Source organism: Choloepus didactylus, chromosome 3, assembly GCF_015220235.1.
Source record: "Choloepus didactylus isolate mChoDid1 chromosome 3, mChoDid1.pri, whole genome shotgun sequence".
In the NCBI taxonomy this organism is placed as follows: Eukaryota; Metazoa; Chordata; class Mammalia; order Pilosa; family Megalonychidae; genus Choloepus; species Choloepus didactylus.
In genome coordinates, this window is record NC_051309.1 from 164,113,075 (window position 1) to 164,137,747 (window position 24,673).

Sequence of the window (24,673 nt, forward strand, 5' to 3'; positions counted from 1 at the left end):
CTATTGCTTACTTAAAGATTAGGACACTTAAGTCCCAGGTACATGATAGATGCTCAAATATTTCTTAAATGTTACTCAGTGAAATAAGAAAAATACATTATTTAACAATCAATTTATTCACATGAAATTACTATAAAAAAGTCATACCTGCTATCATATTGTCAACTTTTTCAATTTCCCCAAGCACTTTTTCAACAAGGCCTACATCAGTACAGGCTTGAAGATTTCGTATGCTCTTCTTCAGAATGGCTGTAAACATGCTCCAGATTTCTGCTTGGCAGGTAATGTCACATTTTTCCAGTAGTTCCACCATGCAAATGATACTTTCACCTTCTTGGATAATGAAATTCATTTCTAAATCAAACTGTCCTCCTACCAGCTTCAAAATAAAAAATTAAAAGCATTACTACTTCTTCAATTTCACTGTAGCACACTGTGAAGCTTAATATATTAGTAACTATCATATACACCCTTCTTTACTCCTACAACAATGTCTAAATATTAATTTTAAAAACTTCTAAAATAATAAAGATTCTAAATAAATCTTCAAGTTAAGATAGCACAAGCCTCAAATAAGACTGAGAATTTATAAAAATGGAAATATTTTTCAACAAAAACAAACATAAGATGTCCTTGGTAAATCATTATCTTCTGCCAGCTCTACAATTGTTTCTAATGCAGTATCTCATTCATGAATTATCAACTCTTCTTGACTACCCACAAGGTTTACAACCTAAACAAGGTATGAGCTCACAACAAAAATGAAAGCCTTTAAAAAGGCTCAGAGTAGACATAAAACTTGGAGTTTATATTTGTCAAATTTCTGATTTATTATTTTGATTCCTTCTTGTCAATAATCAGAATAACTTAAGAATAATTAGTCACACATGCAGTCAGTAATCAAGAAAATTTATTTCATTGATTACACTATCAGAAAATTCTTCCTGAAAGGGATATACTGACCTATCCTCACCTTGCCATTTCACCCACACCTTCTTCCCCAAAAAGGTAAGGTTTATAAAATTTAAACAAATCCAAACTGTTCAAAGGATTTTAAATACTTTTAGAATTACTTCTGCAGAGCTATTATTTTTAAACTACATTTAAAAAGAAAAAGAGCTCTCTCAGAAATAGTTCACCTGCATGTCTGTCCATCTGAACACATCATGGTTTTTTATTATGCACTATTAGGTAGGCAAGAATGAGGAGAAAGTGAAGTTTACAAAACGGAATCCAACAGTTCATAAAGTAAGAAATGGACATTATTAAGCAGAGTTTACTCTAGGAAAGCAAGAAAGGTTCAGAATTAGGAAATCAATTAAGACTCCTTACAATCAGAGATCAGCACGTGTTCAACTTTTGGTTTTGGCAAAAATATACATGGGCATGAAACTAAAAAAATGCAAATAAAGATCAGGCAGCACCTGCATGCAAGGAAACTAAGAACTGGCAAGCACAGCAATTAAGGCAGTTTGTTCTTCTAGTAAATTTCTGGCAGAGATATTAGTTTACAATTCTTAGAATCATTGGTACCAAGCAGCACAAAGAAATGACAGCTGGGTTTCTGCTAAAACAGTCTCCTGGTATGTTTGGGCCAGTTCTCTTGGCTACGCGGTCTTAGCTATGTAGGACAATGTTTGGTTCCAAAGTCCTCCCAGAAACTCTATACCATACCTAAAACTCTATGAAATATCCCATTCTACTTCAGCTACCTGAAATGCAATATATTACCTGAAAAAAGAACCCTTACCAATATAGATTCTTTTTTTTTTTGATTTTGCAAACGTTTGTTTGCTTGGTCTTTCACATTGTATTCTGAAATAATTTCAAACATTCAAAGAAGTTGCGAAAATAGAGTTCCTGTACTATATACTTTTCACCGAGCTTAAGGTTTCACATAATCACAGTATAATCATTAAAACCAGGAAATCAACAATGAGATAATATTTTAGCAAATCTACATGTCTTATTCATCTTTCACTTGGTCACACTAATGTCCTTTTTCTGATCCAGACTCCTTCAAGCTTTGACAATTGCACAGGCTTTCTTTGACTTTCATGATTTTGTCACTTTTGAGGAATACTTGCCAGTTACTTGTAGAATGTCTCCAACCTGGATGTTTCTTCATGTTTAAATTCAGATTATGCATTTTTCGCAAGAATACCCCAGAAGTGATGTGTGCCCTTCTCAGTGTATCATATCAGCTGGCACCTGATGTCAATATGTCTCATTACTGGTGAACTTAACTTGGTTAAGTTCTGGTGTCTGTCAGAGTTTTCCACTGTAAAGTTATGATTTTTCTTTTTGAAATTAATAAGTATCTTGTGAGGAAATACTTTGAGATTATACAAAAACATGTTTCTCATCCCAACTTTAAGCATCCATTCATGGATCCTGCCAGCAACTGTTATTACTATGGCATTTGCTAAGTGACAATTTTCTATATTCATCATTCTACATTAATTAACTGGAACAGACTTACTTAAGTAATAAAATAAATTAACATGCCAGAAAAGACAGCATCATGCTCAAAGAAGAAAATTAAAATAATTCTCAGGAAAGTCAAGAATAAGATTGAATATTTACAGCCTCCCCCTCCCAGCCCCGAGGATCTGGGGGAAGGTGCAGATGTGGTGGACATCCTCACCTGGACTGGTGTTGATGTTGTCACAAACATTGGGACTGGCGGTTTGATGTGCTGAGCCCTTGAGCATGGGACTTGCCCTTATGAAGCTCATTACCACAAAGGAGAGTCTAAAGTTGTATGTAATGGTGCCTAAGAGTCTCCCCCTGAGTACCTCTTTGTTGCTCAGATGTGGCCCTCTCTCTCTCTAACTGAGCCATCTCAACAGGTGAACTCGCTACCCTCCCCCCTACGTGGGACCCGACTCCCAGGGATGTAAATCTCCCTGGCAACGCAGAGTATGACTCCCGGGGATGAATGCGGACCCGGCATTGTGGGACTGAGAGTATCTTCTTGACCAAAAGGGAGATGCAAAATGAGACGAAATCGTTTCAGTGGCCGAGAGATTCCAAATGGAGTCGAGAGGTCACTCTGGTGGACATTCTTACGCACTATATAGATAACACCTCTCAGGCTTTAATGTATTGGAATAGCTAGAAGTAAATACCTGAAACTACCAAACTCCAACCCAGCAGTCTGGACTCCTGAAGACAATTATATAATAATGTAGATTACAAGGGGTGACAGTGTGATTGTGAAGACCTTGTGGATCACACCCCCTTTATCTAGTGTATGGATGAACGGAGGAATGGGGATAAAAACTAAAGGACAAATGGGGTGGGATGGGGTAATGATCTGGGTGTTCTTTTTTCACTTTTATTTTTTATTCTTGTTCTGGTTCTTTCTGATGTAAGGAAAATGTTCAGAGATAGATTGTGGTGATGAACGCATAATTATGTTATCATACTGTGGACAGTGGATTGTATATCATGGATGATTGTATGGTGTGTGAATGTATTTCAATAAAACTGAATTTAATTTAAAAAATGAAAAAAAAAAAAAGAATAAGATTGGGATATACCATCATTTAATAATACTTTCGAAATACAAAAATCACATTTAGTCAAAAGAAGCCAATATGTATAGAAATCAGAAAGAAGGGATTTAAAATCATAATTGTTTTCAGATGACATGATATATACCTGAAAAGCCCAAGCAATTCAATTGAAAAATTACTTTAAATGAGAAAAGACTTCAGCCCTGGAACTACTGATTCAGTTAATAATATGAAGGACCTACCCATGCATGTGGAAAGGGTAAGCTTGCCCTGGAGGCAGAGGGTGGGCTTTCCGCCTAGATGCTCCAGAAGATTGCTGCCACCCCAGGCCTCAGAGAGGGTGAAGCACGTTCCCCAGAGATTGGGAAGAACCTGGTCACTACCCCACCATTCTGAAGGGGCTGAGAGGTGCCCCGGAGGTGGAAGAGAGTCCAGTGCCACCCTGATGTTTGAGGAGGGTGAAGCCAAGAACAAGGTGGTCTCCCCCCCATGCATGGATATGTTGGAGTAATCACCCCAGCGTTTGGAGAGAGCAAGGCCACAGCATATGCCTTTGGAAAGGGTGGGACTGCCGCTCTCTCAAGCCCCAGGATAAAACATTCTATAAATGACTCTCAGACTTTGAAACCTAATGGAGTTTGCCCTGTAGGTTTTAGGAATTGTTTTGGTCCTGTGAACCCTGTTTTCCATTCCTCCCTATGGCAATGGGAATATTTATCCTATGGCTGTCCTTCCTTAGATACTGGAAGGAAATAACTTGTTCTGATTTTCACAGGTACACAGCTAGAAGACAATTTCACCTTAGGACAAACCACAGCTGTAACTGATTTTGATAAGACTTTGTACTTATCAATATTGTGATGGAATCAATATATTTTTGCATTTGGAAAGAACATGTCTTTTCTGGGGGTCCAGGGGTGAATGTGTTAGTTTGCAACTGTTATGGACCCCAGAAGAGCCATAATCTTTTAATCCAATCTTTTTGGATGAAACCTTTTGATTGAGTGTTTCCATAGAGATGTGACTCACCCAACCGTGGGTGAGAGCTTTGATTAAATTGTTTCCATGGAGATGTGACCCCACCCATTCAGTGTGGATCTTAATTAGATCACTGGAGTCCTTTAAGAGAGCTCAAGGAAACAAGGAGCTCAGAGAAGCTAAGAGAGAAATTTGGACAGAAGCTAGGATATATAATCCAGAGTTTCCCCCGGGAGAAGCTAAGAGCTGACAGAGACTCAGACCCTTCGAGATGCTGGGAGATACAGACAGAAGGATGTTTGGAGATGCTAAGCTAAGAGATGATACCCAGAGTTGACCCCAGAGAAGCTAAGAGAGGACCCCCAGATGCTTAGAGAGTAACACCCTGAGAGAATAAGCAAGGATGCACAGAGACTGAGAGAGACAAGCTAAGAGAGACAGAAGCCCAGAGACATTTTGGAGAAAGCCATTTTGAAACCAGAACCCAGGAGCAAAGGACCAGCAGAAGCCAGTCACGTGCCTTCCCAGCTGATAGAGATGTTCCGGACGCCACTGGCCTTTCCTTAAAGTATACTCTTGTTGATGCCTTAGTTCGGACACATTAATGGCCTGAAAACTGTAAATTTGTAAGCTAATTGATTCCCTTTTTAAAAGCCAATGCATTTCTGGTATTTTGCACAATGGCATCTTTAGCAAACTGGAAAAACCACTATCTAGCACTGTTACGATGGGCAAGTTACTTGGCCTCATTATCCCCAAGTTTCCTTGTGGATACAATTTTTTTAAATGAGGGTAGCTACTTTGTAAAGTAGCGAAGAAAGTATTTATATAAGGTGTTTCTAACAATGTCTGGCAAGGTTGTGGTCATTGTTATTATAATATAATAATTATAATATATTTTATATATTATTATATGATAAAAGTGGCATCTTAATAGGAAAAATTAGGTCATACAATTAAAAGTTTAGAGAGAGCTAGTTAAAACATCTTTAAAAAAACAGCGTATAGGATCCCTCCCTCAAACGTTGATAAATTTCTGAATACATCCAAGATTTAAAGGTAAAATTGATGTCACAAAAGCATTGGATAAATCCAAAGAAAAAATACTTTATAACCTGACATAGTAAAAGCTTTCAAAACTAAGGTATTTTTTATGATTTCTGGATTCTATATTGATAAATTTAACTATATAATAATGAAAATTCCTATATGCAAAAAAAGCATCAAATCAAAAGATAAATGACACACTAAGAAAAATCATTTGCAACTCATACCATAAAATAAGTACAAATTATTTCCTGAAAGTAAATTTAAAAAAAGGGAAAATGGGCAAAGAAAATGAATGAAAAAGGAAATAATACAAATGGCACTTAAACATATGAAAAGAAACACAATAATCTGGTGAGGATACTGACATGGGTAAACATAAATGCCAGTACTATTTTATTTTTAGTTTATACATCCACTCTTTACTTTCTACAGGATCTAAAAGGAAAATGCACAAAATGTAATGATAAATCAGTAGTTTTGGACTCATAATATATAAACATGTAATTTGTAACAAGAATTACAAAGTGGGAGACAGAAGGTATGGGAACCTAGATTGTACGTATTATTGATTTTAAACTGTTATCAAAGCAAATTATATTATTATGGATTTAGGATGTTAAATTTAAGTACCATGGAGAGAACCCAAGATGGTGGCTAGGTAAGACAGGGCAAAAAAACACCTCCATGAAAAATACTAGATAAAAGCCAGAAAGTGACCCAGAACACCAGTTCCAGCGATGTACCAGTCAAACAAGGTCTGCTAAATCCACAGGGACTGTGAATTTGGTGAAACCGGGAGTCTGCATTCTGAAACAAGTGAGTGAGCTGGCTGAAAGTCTGGTGGCCGCTCTGCAGTGTGGGGAAACCGTGGGTTGGCGTTTGGAGATGGACTAGTTCTTTTTTTAAAAAAAAAACAAAAAACCTGGGACTGACTGCAGATACAATGGTGAGAACTGCGCAGTGAAGCACGGCAGGAGCGGGCTCTCCCAACGCCTCGGTGTCTGGCATGGAGGATAGGCCTACCCACACCCCCTGCTGATTGTCTCAGGGCCAGGGTGGCAGAGGGGAGCCAAAAGGAGAAAGAAAGTGTGCCACTTGCAACAATCTCCCCTGCGGGCTGAGGACGCTCCTGCCCAGGGCCGGACCCACAGCCCAGAGCCGCACCAAGAAAATCAGTGTGATGGGGAGTGTTTCCCATAGCACCGCACACATGCCACAATATCGTCCATGGACAGTGGCTTTTAGGATACCCACAGCTAATTGTCCTGGAGCTGGGAAAGTGGAGCTGTGTGAAGAGGGGGAAATTAACATGCCCAATTCAACCATCTTTACAGCAAGCTGGGGATGCCCCTGCACAGCCCAGTGGCTCAGGAATTCCCTGCAGGGCCAGCACACACTTGTAACGTGGCGCTCCCTTTCCTTGGCAGGGGTCCTGGAAGAGCACAGCTGAGAAGGGGGACCCACTCGGAAATCCCAGGGACCCTACGCCAGTGCCAGGGACTTGTGGGTCAGTGGCACAGACAATATGTGGTGGGACTGAGGTGAAGGCTTCGACTCTTGCAACAGCCTTAAATCTCAGAGAACACCTAGGAGATTTGATTATTAAAGCTGCCCTGCCTCCCTAACCGCTCAGACACATGCCCCACATTCAGGGCGGACAGCACCAACAACACACCCAAACTTACTGCACCAGTTGAACCCCACAAGAAACAGATTCCCACACAACACAAAGACAAAGCTAGCGAGAACTGACTTGAGGGGAATAGCTAACTCACGGACTCCATCTGCTGGTTAGTTAGAGAGTGTACGCCACCAAGCTGTAGATCTGACAAATTAGAGAATGGAATTTTATACACCCTGAGAGAACCCTATCAAGTAAAGCAAATGCCAAGAGGAGAAAAACAACAGAAAATCTTAAACCATATGATAAAACCAGATGATATGGAGAACCCAAACCCAAGCACCCAAATCAAAACATCAGAAGATCTTTTGCACAGTACTTGGTGCAAATAATCAAAGAACTAAAGTCAAACAACGAAAGTATGGCACAGGATATAAAGGACATGAAGAAGAGCATGGCACAGGATATAAAGGACATAAAGAAGACCCTAGAAGAGCATAAAGAAGACATTGCAAGAGTAACTAAAAAAAACAGAAGATCTTATGGAAATAAAAGAAACTGTTGGCCAAATTAAAAAGACTCTGGGTACTCATAATACAAGATTAGAAGAAGTTGTACAAGGACTCAACCTCCTCGAGGACCACAGAAAAGAAAATGAAAGAACAAAAGAAAGAATGGGGAAAAAAATCGAAAAAATCGAAATGGATCTCAGGGATATGCTAGATAAAATAAAACGTCCAAATTTAAGACTCATTGGTGTCCGAGAAGGGGAAGAGAAGGGTAAAGGTCTAGAAAGAGTATTCAAAGAAATTGTTGAGGAAAACTTCCCAAACCTTCTACACAATATAAATACACAAAGCATAAATGCCCAGCGAACTCCAAATAGAATAAATTCAGATAAACCCACACCAAGACATGTTCTGATCAGACTCTCAAATACTGAAGAGAAGAAGCAAGTTCTGAAAGCAGCAAGAGAAAAGCAATTCACCACATACAAAGGAAACAACATAAGACTAAGTAGTGACTACTCAGCGGCCACTGTGGAGGCGAGAAGGCAGTGGCATGACATATTTAAAATTCTGAGAGAGAAAAATTTCCAACCAAGAATACTTTATCCAGCAAAACTCTCCTTCAAATTTGAGGGAGAGCTTAAATTTTTTACAGACAAACAAATGCTGAGAGACTTTGCTAATAAAAGACCTGCCCTACTTCAGATACTAAAGGGAGCCCTACTGACACAGAAACAAAGAAAGGAGAGAGACATATAGAGAAATTTAACAGACATATATAGAACCTTACATCCCAAATCACCAGGACACACGTTCTTCCCTAGTGATCACGGATCTTTCTCCAGAACAGACCATATGCTGGAACATAAAACAAGTCTCAATAAATAAAATAAAATAAAATAAAAAAATTGAATTTATTCAAAGCATATTCTCTGACCACAATGGAATACAAATAGAAGGCAATAACCATCAGAGACTTAGAAAATTCACAAACACCTAGAGGGTAAAAATTAGGGGAAAATCATACAACTCAATGACAATAGTACAGACAGCCCAATTATAAAATGGGCAAAAGATATGAAAAGACAGTTCTCTAAAGAAGAAATACAAATGGCCAAGAAACACATGAAAAAATGTTCAGCTTCACTAGCTATTAGAGAGATGCAAATTAAGACCACAATGAGATACCATCTAACACCGGTTAGAATGGCTGCCATTAAACAAACAGGAAACTACAAATGCTGGAGGGGATGTGGAGAAATTGGAACTCTTATTCATTGTTGGTGGGACTGTATAATGGTTCAGCCACTCTGGAAGTCAGTCTGGCAGTTCCTTAGAAAACTAGATATAGAGTTACCGTTCGATCCAGCGATTGCACTTCTCGGTATATACCCGGAAGGTCGGAAAGCAGTGACACGAACAGATATCTGCACGCCAATGTTCATAGCAGCATTATTCACAATTGCCAAGAGATGGAAACAACCCAAATGTCCTTCAACAGATGAGTGGATAAATAAAATGTGGTATATACACACGATGGAATACTACACGGCAGTAAGAAGGAATGATCTCGTGAAACATATGACAACATGGATGAACCTTGAAGACATAATGCTGAGCAAAATAAGCCAGGCACAAAAAGAGAAATATTATATGCTACCACTAATGTGAACTTTGAAAAATGTAAAACAAATGGTTTATAATGTAGAATGTAGGGGAACTAGCAATAGAGAGCAATTAAGGAAGGGGGAACAGTAATCCAAGAAGAACAGATAAGCTATTTAACGTTCTGGTGATGCCCAGGAATGACTATGGTCTGTTAATTTCTGATGGATATAGTAGGAACAAGTTCACAGAAATGTTGCTATATTAGGTAACTTTCTTGGGGTAAAGTAGGAACAGGTTGGAAGTAAAGCAGTTATCTTAGGTTAGTTGTCTTTTTCTTACTCCCTTGTTATGGTCTCTTTGAAATGTTCTTTTATTGTATGTTGTTGTTTTTTTTTTAATTTTTTTTCATACACTTGATTTTAAAAAGGGAAAAAAGTTATAAAAAAAAAAACAAGGAAAAAAATATGTAGAGCCCCCTTGAGGAGCCTGTGGAGAATGCAGGGGTATTGGCCTACCCCACCTCGATGGTTGCTAACATGACCACAGACATAGGGGACTGGTGGTTTGATGGGTTGAGCCCTCTACCATAGGATTTACCCTTGGGAAGACAGTTGCTGCAAAGGAGAGGCTAGGCCTCCCTATAATTGTGCCTAAGAGCCTCCTCCCAAATGCCTCTTTGTTGCTCAGATGTGGCTCTCTCTCTCTAGCTAAGCCAGCTTGAAAGGTGAAATCACTGCCCTCCCCTCTACGTGGGATCAGACACTCAGGGGAGTGACTCTCCCTGGCAACGTGGAATATGACTCCCGGGGAGGAATGTAGACCTGGCATCATGGGATGGAGAACATCTTCTTGACCAAAAGGGGGATGTGAAAGGAAATGAAATAAGCTTCAGTGGCAGAGAGATTCCAAAAGGAGCCGAGAGGTCACTCTGGTGGGCACTCTTATGCACAATTTAGACAACCCTTTCTAGGTTCTAAAGAATTGGGGTAGCTGGTGGTGGATACCTGAAACTATCAAACTACAACCCAGAACCCATGAATATCGAAGACAGTTGTATAAAAATGTAGCTTATGAGGGGTGACAATGGGATTGGGAAAGCCATAAGGACCACACTCCACTTTGTCTAGTTTATGGATGGATGAGTAGAAAAATAGGGGAAGGAAACAAACAAACAAACAGACAAAGGTACCCAGTGTTCTTTTTTACTTCAATTGCTCTTTTTCACTTTAATTATTATTCTTGTTATTTTTGGGTGTGTGCTAATGAAGGTGTCAGGGATTGATTTAAGTGATGAATGTACAACTATGTAATGGTACTGTGAACAATCGAATGTACGATTTGTTTTGTACGACTGCGTGGTATGTGAATATATCGCAATAAAATGAAGACAAAAAAAAAATATTATAGCAGTGATGCTAGTGCCAATGTGTATGAAAAAGAGAGAGGAAGAAGAAACCTGGTGTATTGAGATAGTGATCTGGGGAAAAGACCAATAAATTATATTGAACAAATAAAAAAAAAAAAATTAGGGGGAGATGCAAACATTCCCGGATAATCAAAAGCTGAAGTACTTCATCACCAGTAGATCAGTCCTATAAGAAACACTAAAGGGAATTGAGCAGGCTGAAAGGAAGGGACACTAAACAATTGACTGAAACCACATGAAGAAATAAAGATTTCCAGTAAAGACCACATGGTAAATATATGTACCAACACTACTGTCTTTTTGATTTGTAACTCCACCATTTACTTCCTACAGGATCTAAAATACATAAAGTATAATGATAAATCAGTGGTTTTGGACTCAATGTAAAATATGTAATTTTTGACAAGAACTATATAAAGCTGGGGGAATGGAGGAGTAAAGGAACATAGTTTATGTGTCCTATTGAGGTTAAGTTGGTATCAAAGAAAAACAAGATTGTTATAGACTTAAGAGGTTAAATTTAAGCCCCACGGTAAACACAAAGAAAGTATCAGAGAATATGACCATAGAGATGAAAAGTGGAGTATGGGTTACGAGAAGTAGGGGAAGGGGCAATGGGGAGTTAAGAAATGAGTGTAGGGTTTCTGTTTGGGGTGAAGGGAAATTTCTAGTAATGGATGGTGGAAGGTGATAGCATTGCAACATTCTAAATGTGATTAATCCCACTAATGGAATGCCAGGGAGGGGGTGGAATGGGAAGATTTAGGCTATATATATGTTTCCACAAGTGGAGAAAAAAAAAAAAGTCTAAATAGACAATGACAATTAAATGCCAAGGATGATCCTGGATGGGATTTGAGGAAGAAGGAGAGGAGGCTCAAAGGGACACAGTTGGGACATAAGGAAAAAAAAAAAGGGGGAAATACAGAATGTAAGCTTTGTATCAATGTTGAATTTTTTTAATTTCTTAGCTGTGCTTAATGGGAATGCATAAAAGAATGTTCTTGTGCATGGGAAATGTATATGTGAATTATATTGTTTGTTCTACTCTCATATGTTCAGAAGACAGGGCAATAGATGATGGATGATAGATAGGGAGGGAGGGAGGGAAAGAAAGAAATGGTGGTGTGACAGGATGCTAAAGTTGGTGGATCAGTGTATCGGGGGAGGGTGGTTGGGGTACGCTGGAGTTCTGTGTATGGGGTTTCTATTGTCTTTGCAACTGTTCCTGTAAGTTTAAATTTATTTCAAAATAAAATTAAAAAAAAAAATTTACGTACCATGATAATTACAAAGAAAATATCAGAGAATATGCAAGCTCATAAAGACATAAAGTAGATAATAGTTTGCCAAGGCAGGGGGCTGGGGCAATGGGAAGTTAATGCGTAATGGGTGAAGAGTTTCTGTCTGAGGAGATGGGAAAGTTTCAGTAATGGAAGGTGGTGAGGGTTCTGCATATTGGTAGACTTAGGAGTAGTAGAGATGGGAAAGTTTGTTTATATTTGTTGCCACAACTGAAAAAAAAGAAAAAAAAAAAAAAAAGGAGAGAAAGACAGAAAGAGTAACTAAAGAGAATGACAAGTATATGCAACACATGATCCTGGGTGGGATCTACCACAGGGAGGAGAAAAGGCTCAAAGGGATGTCATTGGGATATAAGAAAAAATTGGAATACAGATTGTAAGCTTTATATCAATGTTAAATTTCTTGAACTAGTTAACTGCACTAAAGATGATTGTATAAGTGAATATCCTTGTTCTATGGAAATGTACACGGCAGTATGAGGTGTTCAAGGAGCATGATATATTCCGCCCTACATGCAAACATTCAGAAAATGGGTTGATAGGCAGACAAGACGGAGGGACGGATGGAGAGATGGATGGAAGGAATGATACCAGCAAAGACGGCAAAATGTTAAAATTGGTGGACCTGGGTATCTGGGGTAGGGATAAGTTAGGGTTCTCTGTATGGTGTTTTTATTGTATTTGTAGCTATTCTGTAGGATAAAAAGTAATCCAAAATATTTTGAATTATATTCAAATATATTTGAATATTTACAATATTTTTTATATTTTACAATGTTGGTTTTTGACCTATTGACCTACAATATTGTTATATATTACAATAATGGGAATGGCTGAAGTTGTGGAACTGTGACCCATGACACTTTGAAATTTGCTCTCTAAGTACTTGTGAAATCGTACTTTGAAAAATCACTGTTATGTATATATGTTAAAGTTCACAATAAAAAAAACAAAACAAAAAATTAATTCAAAATAAAAAGTTTAAAAAAAAAACCTCATGAAAGAGTATACCAAAAATGGTGAATTTCACTGTTAATTATACAACAATAAACCTTACTTTAAAATTAAAATATGTATATAGATATGTATATACATATGCATATGTGTTTACATATGTATATGCATATGTACACACATGCATACACAGAGGATGTATACAATAAAACCTTTCTAAGATACCTAAAGAAAGATTGTGATAAATGAAGAAACATAACCTGTATCTAGATAGGAATATTAAATCCTGTCAAGTTGTTAACTTTTCAAAAATTAATTTATAAATTCAGCACAATAACATTAAATATCCCAGTGGGATTTTCTGAACCTAATCAAAGGTTTTAATTTCATTCTGGGAATTAAATGTGTGAAAATAGCCAAGTGAAATTCTATACAAAAAGAAGTATGGGAGCAGGAAAAGAATCATTTTAAAAATGATGAAACATAATTACTAAAATAGTATGCTATTAGAAAAAAATCAGGAACAAATACTAACATAAAAATAAATTCAGTACAGGATTAAATTGGCATCTCAATCATTAAATAGATACATGGCAATTTTTACTTTAAAATGCAATGCAGTTATTTTAGGTTATTTGTTTTTCTTATTCCTTTGTTTTGTTTTGTTTGAATTTTTTAAATATTTTGATAAAGTTAAAAAAAAATATTCCATTACAAAAATTTAGCTTCAATGTAGTTATTTTTGGTTATTTGGTTTTTCTTATGCCTTTGATTATGGTTTATTAATTTTCTTGGGGTATGGTAGGAACATGTTGGAAGCAATGTAGTTATTTTAGATTATTTATTTTACTTATTCCATTATTTGGTTATGGTTTGTTAATTTTCTTGGGGTATGATAGGAACATTTTGGAAGCAAAGTAGAGATTTTAGGTTATTTGTTTTTCTTAATCCTTTGCTTTGTTTTGTTTGAAATGTTGTGGTTCTTTTTGTCGTTTGTTTTTTTAATTTTTCAATAAAGTTTAAAAAAAATTAGGGTTGATCCTTACTTTCCGCCTATGCCAAAATAACTCCAGATAAGTCAAAAAATTAAAGTTAAATTTTAGGCCCATGATATAAGAAACTCACAATGAGAAAAAAAATCAATTACAGCTTACAGAAATAAAAAGTATATGAGAAAATTAGTAAGATATTTTCATTTGAGGAGAGAAAAATATTAGGAAGACATGAACAGTTAATTCACAAAAGCAGCACAAATGTGAATAATGAATAATACAAATGGAAAAACATTTACTACATAAAATACTTCCTATATAAAATTTACCTGTTTTTAAAATACAGTGTTCAAATTACATGAGAACGAGATGAAACATTTTCATATATTCCTGTTAATACATTTCCAAACTACAATATGGTAATACTAATTAAATATATAATTGTGTTAAGTCAACATTATCTTTCATTAAATTTGGACACAAACCATCAGGAGCAGATGCCAAAGATTTAAGCCATGCTAATGGGGAAAATTCAAAACTGAGAAAATTCTGTCCATTAATTTAAACTGAAAAATTGGTAAACATAATTTTTAACCAATTTTAGCAGTACAAAGGTCTTGTCCAGCTCTAAGAGTACCAGTTTTCTTTGGAAGAAAATTTGAGAGAGCCATTAATTCACACAGGAGGAGGTAGAATATAAAATTAAGGAGGAAATCCTCAGGCACAAGGAAAACTGCCAGGGTGTGGGTAAGATTTACGAACACTCAGAAAGGAAGACAAACGATTAAAAAAAAAAAATTCTCCAATGAATAATAAACTAACAATTCCATAATACAATATGATAATACATAATAAATCTAAAATAGTTAGCTTTTTGCTGAAAGAAAAGCTTTCAGGGAAGAGATGTTAAGAAAGTCACTTATGTGTAAATAGGAAATATACAATCTTCAGGAATATTTTACAAAAGACAGAAAGTAAACCTTTCTCAATGAATACAATAAGATGCCTCTATAAACACATACACACACTTGGACTTTATTTAATATAAGGCTATCCAACCAATGTATTTAGAGCAATTTACTGCCAACAAAATAAAGTCAAGAGATAGTACTAATAGTGTGACGATGTCTTCCAACAATTATATATTCTCCACACAGATCTAAATAGGTCAAAAACCAAGATGCAACTAACTTCAGAGACCTTACCTTCACCTTGATCTTACTTACATCAATCCTTCATTTTGATCTGTATGTATTACCATCAATAACCACCTTCTAAGAAGTTACCGAATTAATTTTTAAAAGTAATTTCCAAAAATATCCCAAATATTTCACCAGCTTTTAAACTGAGCTTATACTGTGAGAGCAGTGTCCAGACAGGTGTTTTAAATATTTCCTCATTGCTTTAAATATTGCAAAATATGTCTTTCAAGGAGAAAATTGATGACAGAAATCAGTACATACAAATGTGTGGCATATTTGATATACTATATGTATGCATATCTGTTATAACTAAAAACCATGCACAGGGTCTACAGTATGTCATGTTAACCCTTTCTAATAGTTATTTGAAGCTGATCAACCTTCAAAATACAAACTTGTTTCCAATGACAAGGATCATAATCCAGGTCCAGGCATTGGCTAGTTATTATCTGAGGTATAGTAATGACTCTGCATTACAAAATGTAATCTTCCCAAATGTCACAGTAAGTTATGAATATCTGAGCAGCCTAATGCACTTTACTAGCCATGAAATGTTAAAATGTAGTCTTATTACCTTTTTTATGGTTGTATTTTTTTTGAATAATGTAGCCTGGAAACTGATGTATAGTCTTTTTCTGCATTTTAGCATGATTTGGTCCCCTTTGCTATATAGAACATTTTTCAAAACTCTCCATTTAAACATATTTTAGTCTTGGCCTGAACTTCATAAACAATTTTTATAGCAACCTACAGGGTGGCATAACATGCTTTCTATAGGTTATAGTTTAATATACAAGATTGTAGAAATCTTAAAGCATTTTATTCATAGAATTCAAATAAACTTTCATTAAGTTCTGTATTAGGACTTTAATTGGGCATGATTCTTTTTCTTCTGGTATATTAATAAGACATTAATTACACTTAAATTAGTCACTAAACCTAAGTCACTTGTATTTTCAGAAAACCTAAAAAACATAGAGACCAAACTAATTCTCTTTATAAATTTATAAAACTATAAAGACTGTAACTCAGAAAATTCTAATTCTCCAACAGCGCCCTATGTTTTCTAAGCATACCACTCAGTGGGAACTTGCAAAATTTTTCTACAAAGATGTGGTAAGAGTAAAGAATAGTAGAAAAACATTGGACATAGTACAATGGTAGCTTCTGCCCCAAACTAGATATTTTCTATCTTTTGCGATAAACCACTTTATTCATGTGCAAAATGAGAAAATGAACTAAAAGTAAGGTTAGTTTTTTTAATGTACCTGAATCCTTCAAAAATACATTTACTTTTTAGAAGGTCCAATCTCAAAATATCCAATTTTCCCCTAAGAACCCAGTCCTTAATGACTATGACCTTGAACATGTGTACAGTCACTAGAAACATATTAAAAGGGTGATGTTGGGGGGAAATTACAACGCTGTAGCACAGACTGCACAATCTCCCAATTTATATTTTCTCCTTCTTCTATAGTCACAGAGTTTCTAACTGAGCACACGGGGCCCAGGAAAAAGACCTCACTTCCCAGCTTCCCTTGAATTGACTAGCCAAGTGACCAAACTGGGACCAATGAGGATAGGGGTGATGTGTGCAATTTCTGGGTGTTGCCTTTTAAAGGAAGAACATGACCTGTCGTTGCAATTTTCCTCCTTCAGAAATAATGCCAAGAGTTGGGGTAGCCATCTTGAAATCTAAGCTGTAAGCTTCACATCTGAAGAACAGAACAAGAATGAATCCTGACAATTATAGAACTGTTAGAGTAGGCCAAGACTACTTAACTACTTAACTTTCACCTGAGAGACAAATACACTTTTACCTTGTTTTAACCACTGCTATTTGGGGTCTATTACAACAACTGAAAACCTATATCATGACCAATATATATGCAAATGCTAACAGAGCATTATCTCAGAAACTGAAAAACATTTAAAACTACCTCAAGTTACTTATCCCCATTCCCACGTCTAATACTAGAGCAGGTGTTAATCCACCAACTTCTGAAAGCTGGAAGAAGGCTCTGAAAGGTTTAAACACAGAAGCCACAGAGCAGCTTACTCCCCCTGACTGTATTCTTACTTTATAGCTCAATAATTGATCTACACTACTACATTTTCTGGGGTTGATTTCTGAGAATGCACACTAACTTCCCCAGGAAGAGTTTTCATAAACTCTTAGAAAAGCAGGCCATGAACCAGACACTCTCTGTTCAGCTTACCAGCTCTGAGAGCCTTCATTTAATAGAGACAACAATGTACTTTTCTTACAAGAACAGGTTAGCGACTGGTACTCAGTTTTCACAAAAATAAACAATAATTTTTTTAGGGGTACAAAAATAAGTGATAAACTATTTTTTTTAAAGGAAGGGTATGAGTCACACCAAATTTAGGATAAATACCTTTTTTCTGATGGGGAGAAAGGGCTTCCAAAATCTTGATATTGTGTTGGCCATATGGATATATAATTTTAATGTACATCTGTACAATTTACATATATATCTTTGGTATGTTTGATACATTTCATAACAAAAAAATTTAAGTGGTTTTATATGTTGAGGATATCCCCAGAGAAGCTAGCAGAAGGATACATAAAATCAGTCTAGAAGGTCACAAGATGCACAAGATTCTCTCAAATAATGCCCCACTGAAAACAAGCTCACAATACAAAATTACAAAATACATGAGATAAAAAAAAGAGAAGGACCAGTAGAAACACTAACAGTGACATTAGGTCATGAGAATGTCATACTGTAAAATTATCAGGTAGATGATACAGAAGCTATTTCATTTCACAGACATGGGAAAAAAGACAACATAAAAAAAAACATAGCAATGTAAGACAGGTACTGGAAACCTCTCCTCAGAGATTCAGCAAAAAAAAAAAAAAAAAAAAAGCAATTCTCACTTGTTCAGAACTCTGCAGGAAGGTAAAGAGTGGAGAAGGATCATGCAGACACTGAATCAAAGAAAGAGAAAAATATCAGATAGGAAACTTCCATTCCAGACCAGTCTCTCCTCTCCCCTCCCCCTTACTCAGTCCCATGCAGCTGAGGAAATGTCCAGAGGCAGCAGCCAGGAACCCTCCCACCTCTCACCAGGGACACAGACCATAAAATCTCTCATGGCAACGAGAAGATCCCTACTATATCCAAACATGGAGACCCAAGTCCACAGGGACCTTTGGCAGGACTTAAGCTGCTGTGGAGGGCAGAATACAAAAGGGCACCAAGGAGGAGCTTCCAAAATGGGGAATTACAGAGGGAACAGCAGAATCTTTCCAAAAAGCAGCAAGTAGCCAGGCAGAAATTGCCCACATCAACTGTCTGAGGATCCAGGGGACAGAGAAGAACATCTCAAGGCCTAGGTCAGTGAGGGACAAAGAGTCTGAGGAAATGTGGACAGAGACTTGTAATTCCAACCTTAGGTTCTGGTGATCATCCTCCACCATTGAGGGAAAGAGCATAATCCTTGCCTGGAGGATGGCTGCAGAGGGGTGGCTGTGGGAATCCTCTGCCACAATTACAGTGGGGGACAGAACCCCACATTGTGCTAGATTTTAGCCAGTGCAGTAAGAGCACAGGAACCCCAAAAATTCAACCTTGCCCGGTCAGATGCTGTAGAGCTCCAGGAGGTAAACAGCTTCTGAGGACGAGTAAATCACCAAACAGCACCATCTGCTAAGCAGGCTGGAAAGTGCAGGGAAAATTGCAAGGCTTTTCAGAACCTCTCCAGACACCATCCCAGGCCCATCGGAGTTGGTCTACACTCCCTGCACAGGTACCTGGAAGTACCTGGCCCTATTTTAGCTGAGAAATATGGAAGACCCAACTGTCAAAGCAGTGCCCTAATACAACCCAGGCAACCACTAAACCCTAGAAAAGAGAGAAACTGACCTTTAGAATAGACCCATCAAGATAATCAGATGACCAGATATCAGCAAAAAAAAAAAAAAATTGCAAGGCATACTAAAACTCAAGATGAAATGGCCCAGTCAAAGAACAGATCAAGAAGTCAGAGGAGACACAGAATCTTGAACTAATCAAAAATGTCTCAACAAATCTCCTGAATCACTTCAAAGAAATGAAGGAAAATGCGTAAAAAATGGCAGAGGATATTAAGAAGATAGTAGAAGAGCAAAAAGAAGAAGTCGAAAGAATACAAAAATAATAGAAAAATAACAAAGTGATGGAAATAAAAGACACTGTAGATGAAATTTAAAATATACTGGAGACACACAACAGATATGAAAAGGCAGAAGAAAGAATCAGAAAGCCAGAAGACAGATTAACCAAATTCAAACAGAGAAAAGAAGAAATGGAGAAAAAATGGAAAAATTTGAGCAGAGACCCAGGGAAATTATTGACAACACAAAGCACATAAATATGCACATCATGTGTGTCCCAGAAGTAGAAGAGAAGGGAAAAGGGCAAGGAAGAATATTCAAAGAAACAGTAGCTAAAAATTTCCCAACCCTTATAAAAGACATAAACATGCAAATCCAAGAAGCCCAACATACTCCAAACAGAATAAATCTGAATAGACCCACTCCAAGATACATAGTACTCAAACTGTCAAATGCCAAAAAGGAGAAAATTCTGAAAGCAGCAAGAAAAAAGCAATTCACCACATAGAAGGGTAGCCAAATATGACTACATGCTGATTTCTCATCAGATACCATGGAAGCAAGAAGGCAGTGGTCGATATAATTTTTTTAACCCCAAGAATAAAACAGTTGAGCCAATTAAGTTCTCCATGTCTCTTTCTGGCTATTTGAAATAAATAAGTCACTCAAAGATAAACCTCTGCCAGACCATGCAGATATTTCTGATGTAAAAGCTTAGAGGAGTGTATTAGTTTCCTACTGCTGCTGTAACAAATTACCACCAACTTAGTGACTTTAAACAACATAGATTTATTATCTTACAATTCTGAAGTCAGAATGGGTCTCACTGGGCTAAAATCAAGGTGTCAGCAGGGCTGCCTCCCTTTTCGGATGCTCTAGGGGTGAATCTATCTCCTTGCCTTTTCCAGTCGCTAGAGGCCACCCACATTCCTTGGCTTATCTTCAAAGCCAGCACTGTCACATCTCTTTGACCATTCTTCTGTAATCCCATCTCCCTCTGACTTGTCTCTTCCGCCTCCCACTTCCATTTTTAAGGACCCTGTGCTTACACTGTACCTTCCTAGATAATTCAGGATAACCTTCCTACTTTAAAATCAGCTGATTAGTAACCATAATTTCAACTGCAACCTTAATCCCCTTTTGCCATGTAACGTAACATATTCACAGGTTCCAGAGATTAGAAGGTGGACATCTTTGGGGGCCCTGTATTATGCCTACCACAGGTAGAGAATTTGGAACTTTAATGGATCACTTCTTACTATGAAGATGTTTTAAGATCCCACTCAGCACTTCCTCCCTCTCACCATGAAATAAATGACTAAAAAGTGGGACCTAATTCACAATCCAACAGGAATTATTAACAAAATACTTATCTGCTATATCTATCTGATGGAAATCTGATGGAAAACACCCAAACTGTGGAATACTTATAACAGTACTTCTCCTCTATTCCTCTATTTATCTACTATATCTAATAAACCAACTTCTTTTCCTTTTTATAAGTCTTGTTAAGAGTGCTCAATTTGATCAAACTGTGGGTATAATAGGGAAAATTCTGATAAGTAATTTCCTTATATCCAAATTCCCCAAGTTAAATATACTTTCTAGAACATACCTAGAATTAATACATTTTATTTTTAAATCGTAAAGATTTTGATTTGGAAAACTTGTGGAGCATGACTACAAACCACAGCCCACCTCCTAAAATGCCATTTAAAGAGCTCAGTTTAACTGAGCCAAATATCAAGCCTAGATGAATAAAAGTTAAACAAGTTTAGACAATGAAATTCCTTTAGACATTTCTCAGAACCATATAATTATGGTATTTTGTTAAAAAAAAAAGTTACTGAAATACAACTTTTAACTTTCTGATTCACTACAGGTTTGTTCCAGGGAATGATTAAAGTACGTCCTCTTAATTCACTACTCTTTTAAAGCATAAATAGGTCCAAAGAACAAAGCAAATTATTTGGATGTGGTTAAAAGAGAGAATTTTAGGTTGTATATATGCCACTACAATAAAAAATGTTAAAACTATAAGACTATACAACACAAACAGTAAACCCTAGTGAAAACTATGGACTATAATTAATAGCGCAATCATAATAACAGTCTTTCATCAATTGTAACAAAGGTACCACACTAGTTCAAAGTGCTAATAGGGAAAACTGTATGTGTGAGGGGTAGTATGCCAGTTTGAATGTATTATGTCCCCCAAACGCCATTATCTTTGATGTAATCTTGTGTGGGAAGACATTATCAGTGTTGATTAGATTTCTTTGAGTGTTTCTTTGCAGATGCGCCCCACCCAGCTGTGGGTGAGGACTCTGATTAGATATTTTCATGGAGGCATGGCTCCACCATTTAGGGTGGGCCTTGATCAGTGGAGCTATATAAATGAGCTGACAGGCAGAGGGAACTCAGTGCAGCTGTGAGTGACATTTTGAAGAGGAGCTATAGCCAAGAGGGACACTTTGAAGAAAGCACAGGAGCTGCGGATGAGAGACAGTTTGAAGACGGCCATTGAAAGCAGACTCTTGCTCCAGAGAAGCTAAGAGAGGACAAATACCCCAAGTGCAACTAAGAGTGACATTTTTGAGAAACAGCAGCCTAGAGAGGAACGTCCTGGGAGAAAGCCATTTTGAAACCAGAACTTTGGAGCAGACGCCAGCCACGTGCCTTCCCAGCTAACAGAGGTTTTCCGGACACCATTGGCCATCCTCCAGTTAAGGTACCCAATTGTTGATGTGTTACCTTGGACACTTTATGGCCTTAAGACTGTAACTGTGTAACCAAATAAACCCCTTTTTATAAAAGCCAATCCATTTCTGATGTTTTGCATTCCAGCAGCATTAGCAAACTAGAACAGGTAGCATATGGGAACTTTGTAGTATCCATATGAATCTTCTATAAACCTACAACTTTTCTAATAAAAAAATAATACTTTTTTAAAAAAGGAAAAGAGCCCATAAAATTTTAGTGAACTTCTGTAAACATCTGTGGGCTATGCTGGTAAAACTTTAAAACATATTACATTCTTTCCAAAGTATGTGCACTGTAAACATATAAATATAGGTATCCTTTAACCTTATATGCAAATATTTTTAAATGTCCAACCTAAAAAACACAAGGCTAGACAAGATAATGATTTTAATTAAAATGAAAATATCATCTATCTCCTGAATTAAACACTACTTGTGATTTGCAAATATTCAACCTCTTTACCATCAGATGCATCATTGCTCTGACATGGCAACTACTAACAAACTGATAGTTTTAATTGGCAGCTTTTAAAAATATCATACAATAGAATTCATTTATTCCTTATGTAAAAAAACATTATTTTACAATAAGCTATTTATTATTAAATTGGGAAGACAGAGAACTACGAAAGAACAAGAAAAGTGTTCCATTCTTCCGGTTTACCTACATAGAACACAAGTAGACGGAGTTGCCACTTTCCTGACCTAAGTTTCTGTCACCACTACTTCAAGTGGTGACAGAATTATAAAACTGTAAAATTCTCACTTGAATAAAAGCTTCACCTGATAGACTTGATAAAACTGCAGTCTGTTAGTCCTTCTTCCTAGAGAAGTATTAACAAACTGGAAATAGACAAAATAAAAACGCATGTTTCATTCAAAACAAAATTATCCCCCTAATTTAATGTAATACACTAACTTACTGTTTAACATCAACATAAGCTAAAGTGACCACTCTTTCTGTTATGCTTTTAGAATTGTGACTTATAAGTTACTTCATTATTTGATAACACAGTCCGTTCTTCAGTCTTAATTTACAAAGTTTTATGTTCCAGTATCTTTGTTCCAGTCATTTTTAACCACATAACTGTGTTCCTTGTAATCCTTCAACACAAAACAAAAAAGATAAGTCCCATTTCCCAGTGCCTTATCATAACTTTCTCATTTCATCATCCCTTTACTACTGCTAATTTAACTGACACACACGACCACTAATGATTATAATCACTATCACATGCTACTCCACAAGACTTTCTCCAGTACTTCAGATATTCTTCATTCTATGGTACACAAATGCCTAACCATCTTCACTTTTCAGAAAAGTGCTTTCTTCCCCTACTTGGCTTAACTGAAATCCTATTACTCTCCAAAGAAGGTACTGCCACAGAACCATTTTCTTTTAAAACTACTAGTTCTCCATCTTCTTGACCAAAAGGGGGATGTGAAAGGAAATGAAATAAGTTTCAGTAGCTGAGAGATTCTAAAAGGAGCCGAGAGGGCGGGGCAAGATGGCAGACTGGTGAGCTGTATGTTTTAGTTACTCCTCCAAGAAAGTAGGTAAAAAGCCAGGAACTGCGTAGACTGGACACCACAGAGCAATCTGTCTTTGGGCATACTTCATACAACACTCATGAAAACGTGGAACTGCTGAGATCAGCGAAATCTGTAAGTTTTTGCGGCCAGGGGACCCGCGCCCCTCCCTGCCAGGCTCAGTCCCGGGGGAGGAGGGGCTGTCAGCTCCGGGAAGGAGAAGGGAGAATTGCAGTGGCTGCTCTTATCGGAAACTCATTCTACTAATTCAAACTCCAACCATAGATAGACTGAGACCAGACACCAGAGAATCTGAGAGCAGCCAGCCCAGCAGAGAGGAGACAGGCATAGAAAAAAAACAACACGAAAAACTCCAAAATAAAAGCAGAGGATTTTTGGAGTTCTGGTGAACACAGAAAGGGGAAGGGCGGAGATCAGGCCTCGAGGCGCATATGCAAATCCCGAAGCAAAGCTGATCTCTCTGCCCTGTGCATCTTTCCTTAATGGCCCTGGTTGCTTTGTCTATTAGCATTTCAATAACCCATTAGATCTCTGAGGAGGGCCGTTTTTTTGTTTTTTTGTTTTTTTTAAATCCTTTTTTCTTTTTCTAAAACAATTACTCTAAGAAGCTCAATACAGAAAGCTTCAAAGAATTGAAATTTGGGCACGTCAAGTCAAGAGCAGAACTAAGAGAGCTCTGAGACAAAAGGCAATATTCCAGTGGCTGAGAAAATTCACTAAACAACACAACTTCCCAAGAAAAGGGGGGCGTCCGCTCACAGCCACCATCCTGGTGGACAGGAAACACTCCTGCCCATCGCCAGCCCCATAGCCCAGAGCTGCCCCAGACAACCCAGTGTGACGGAAGTGCTTCAAATAACAGGCACACACCACAAAACTGGGCGTGGACATTAGCCTTCCCTGCAACCTCAGCTGAAGGTCCCAGAGCTGGGAAGGTGGAGCAGTGTGAATTAACAAAGCCCCATTCAGCCATCATTTGAGCAGACTGGGAGCCTCCCTACACAGCCCAGCAGCCCAGAACTGCCCTGGGGGGACGGCACTCACCTGTGACATAGCACAGTCATCCCTCAAC

General features: G+C 37.4%; 1 protein-coding gene across 3 annotated transcripts in view; it reads right to left on the reverse strand.

Moving 5' to 3' along the window:
- LRBA (LPS responsive beige-like anchor protein) overlaps positions 1 to 24,673 on the reverse strand; it is a 1,009,660-nt gene that overhangs the window by 854,339 nt on the left and 130,648 nt on the right. For all 3 annotated transcript variants that reach the window (XM_037830797.1, XM_037830798.1, XM_037830799.1), the window contains one exon: positions 148 to 379. In XM_037830797.1, the coding sequence (XP_037686725.1) occupies positions 148 to 379 (232 nt within the window). The remainder of the gene's footprint in view (positions 1 to 147; positions 380 to 24,673) is intronic.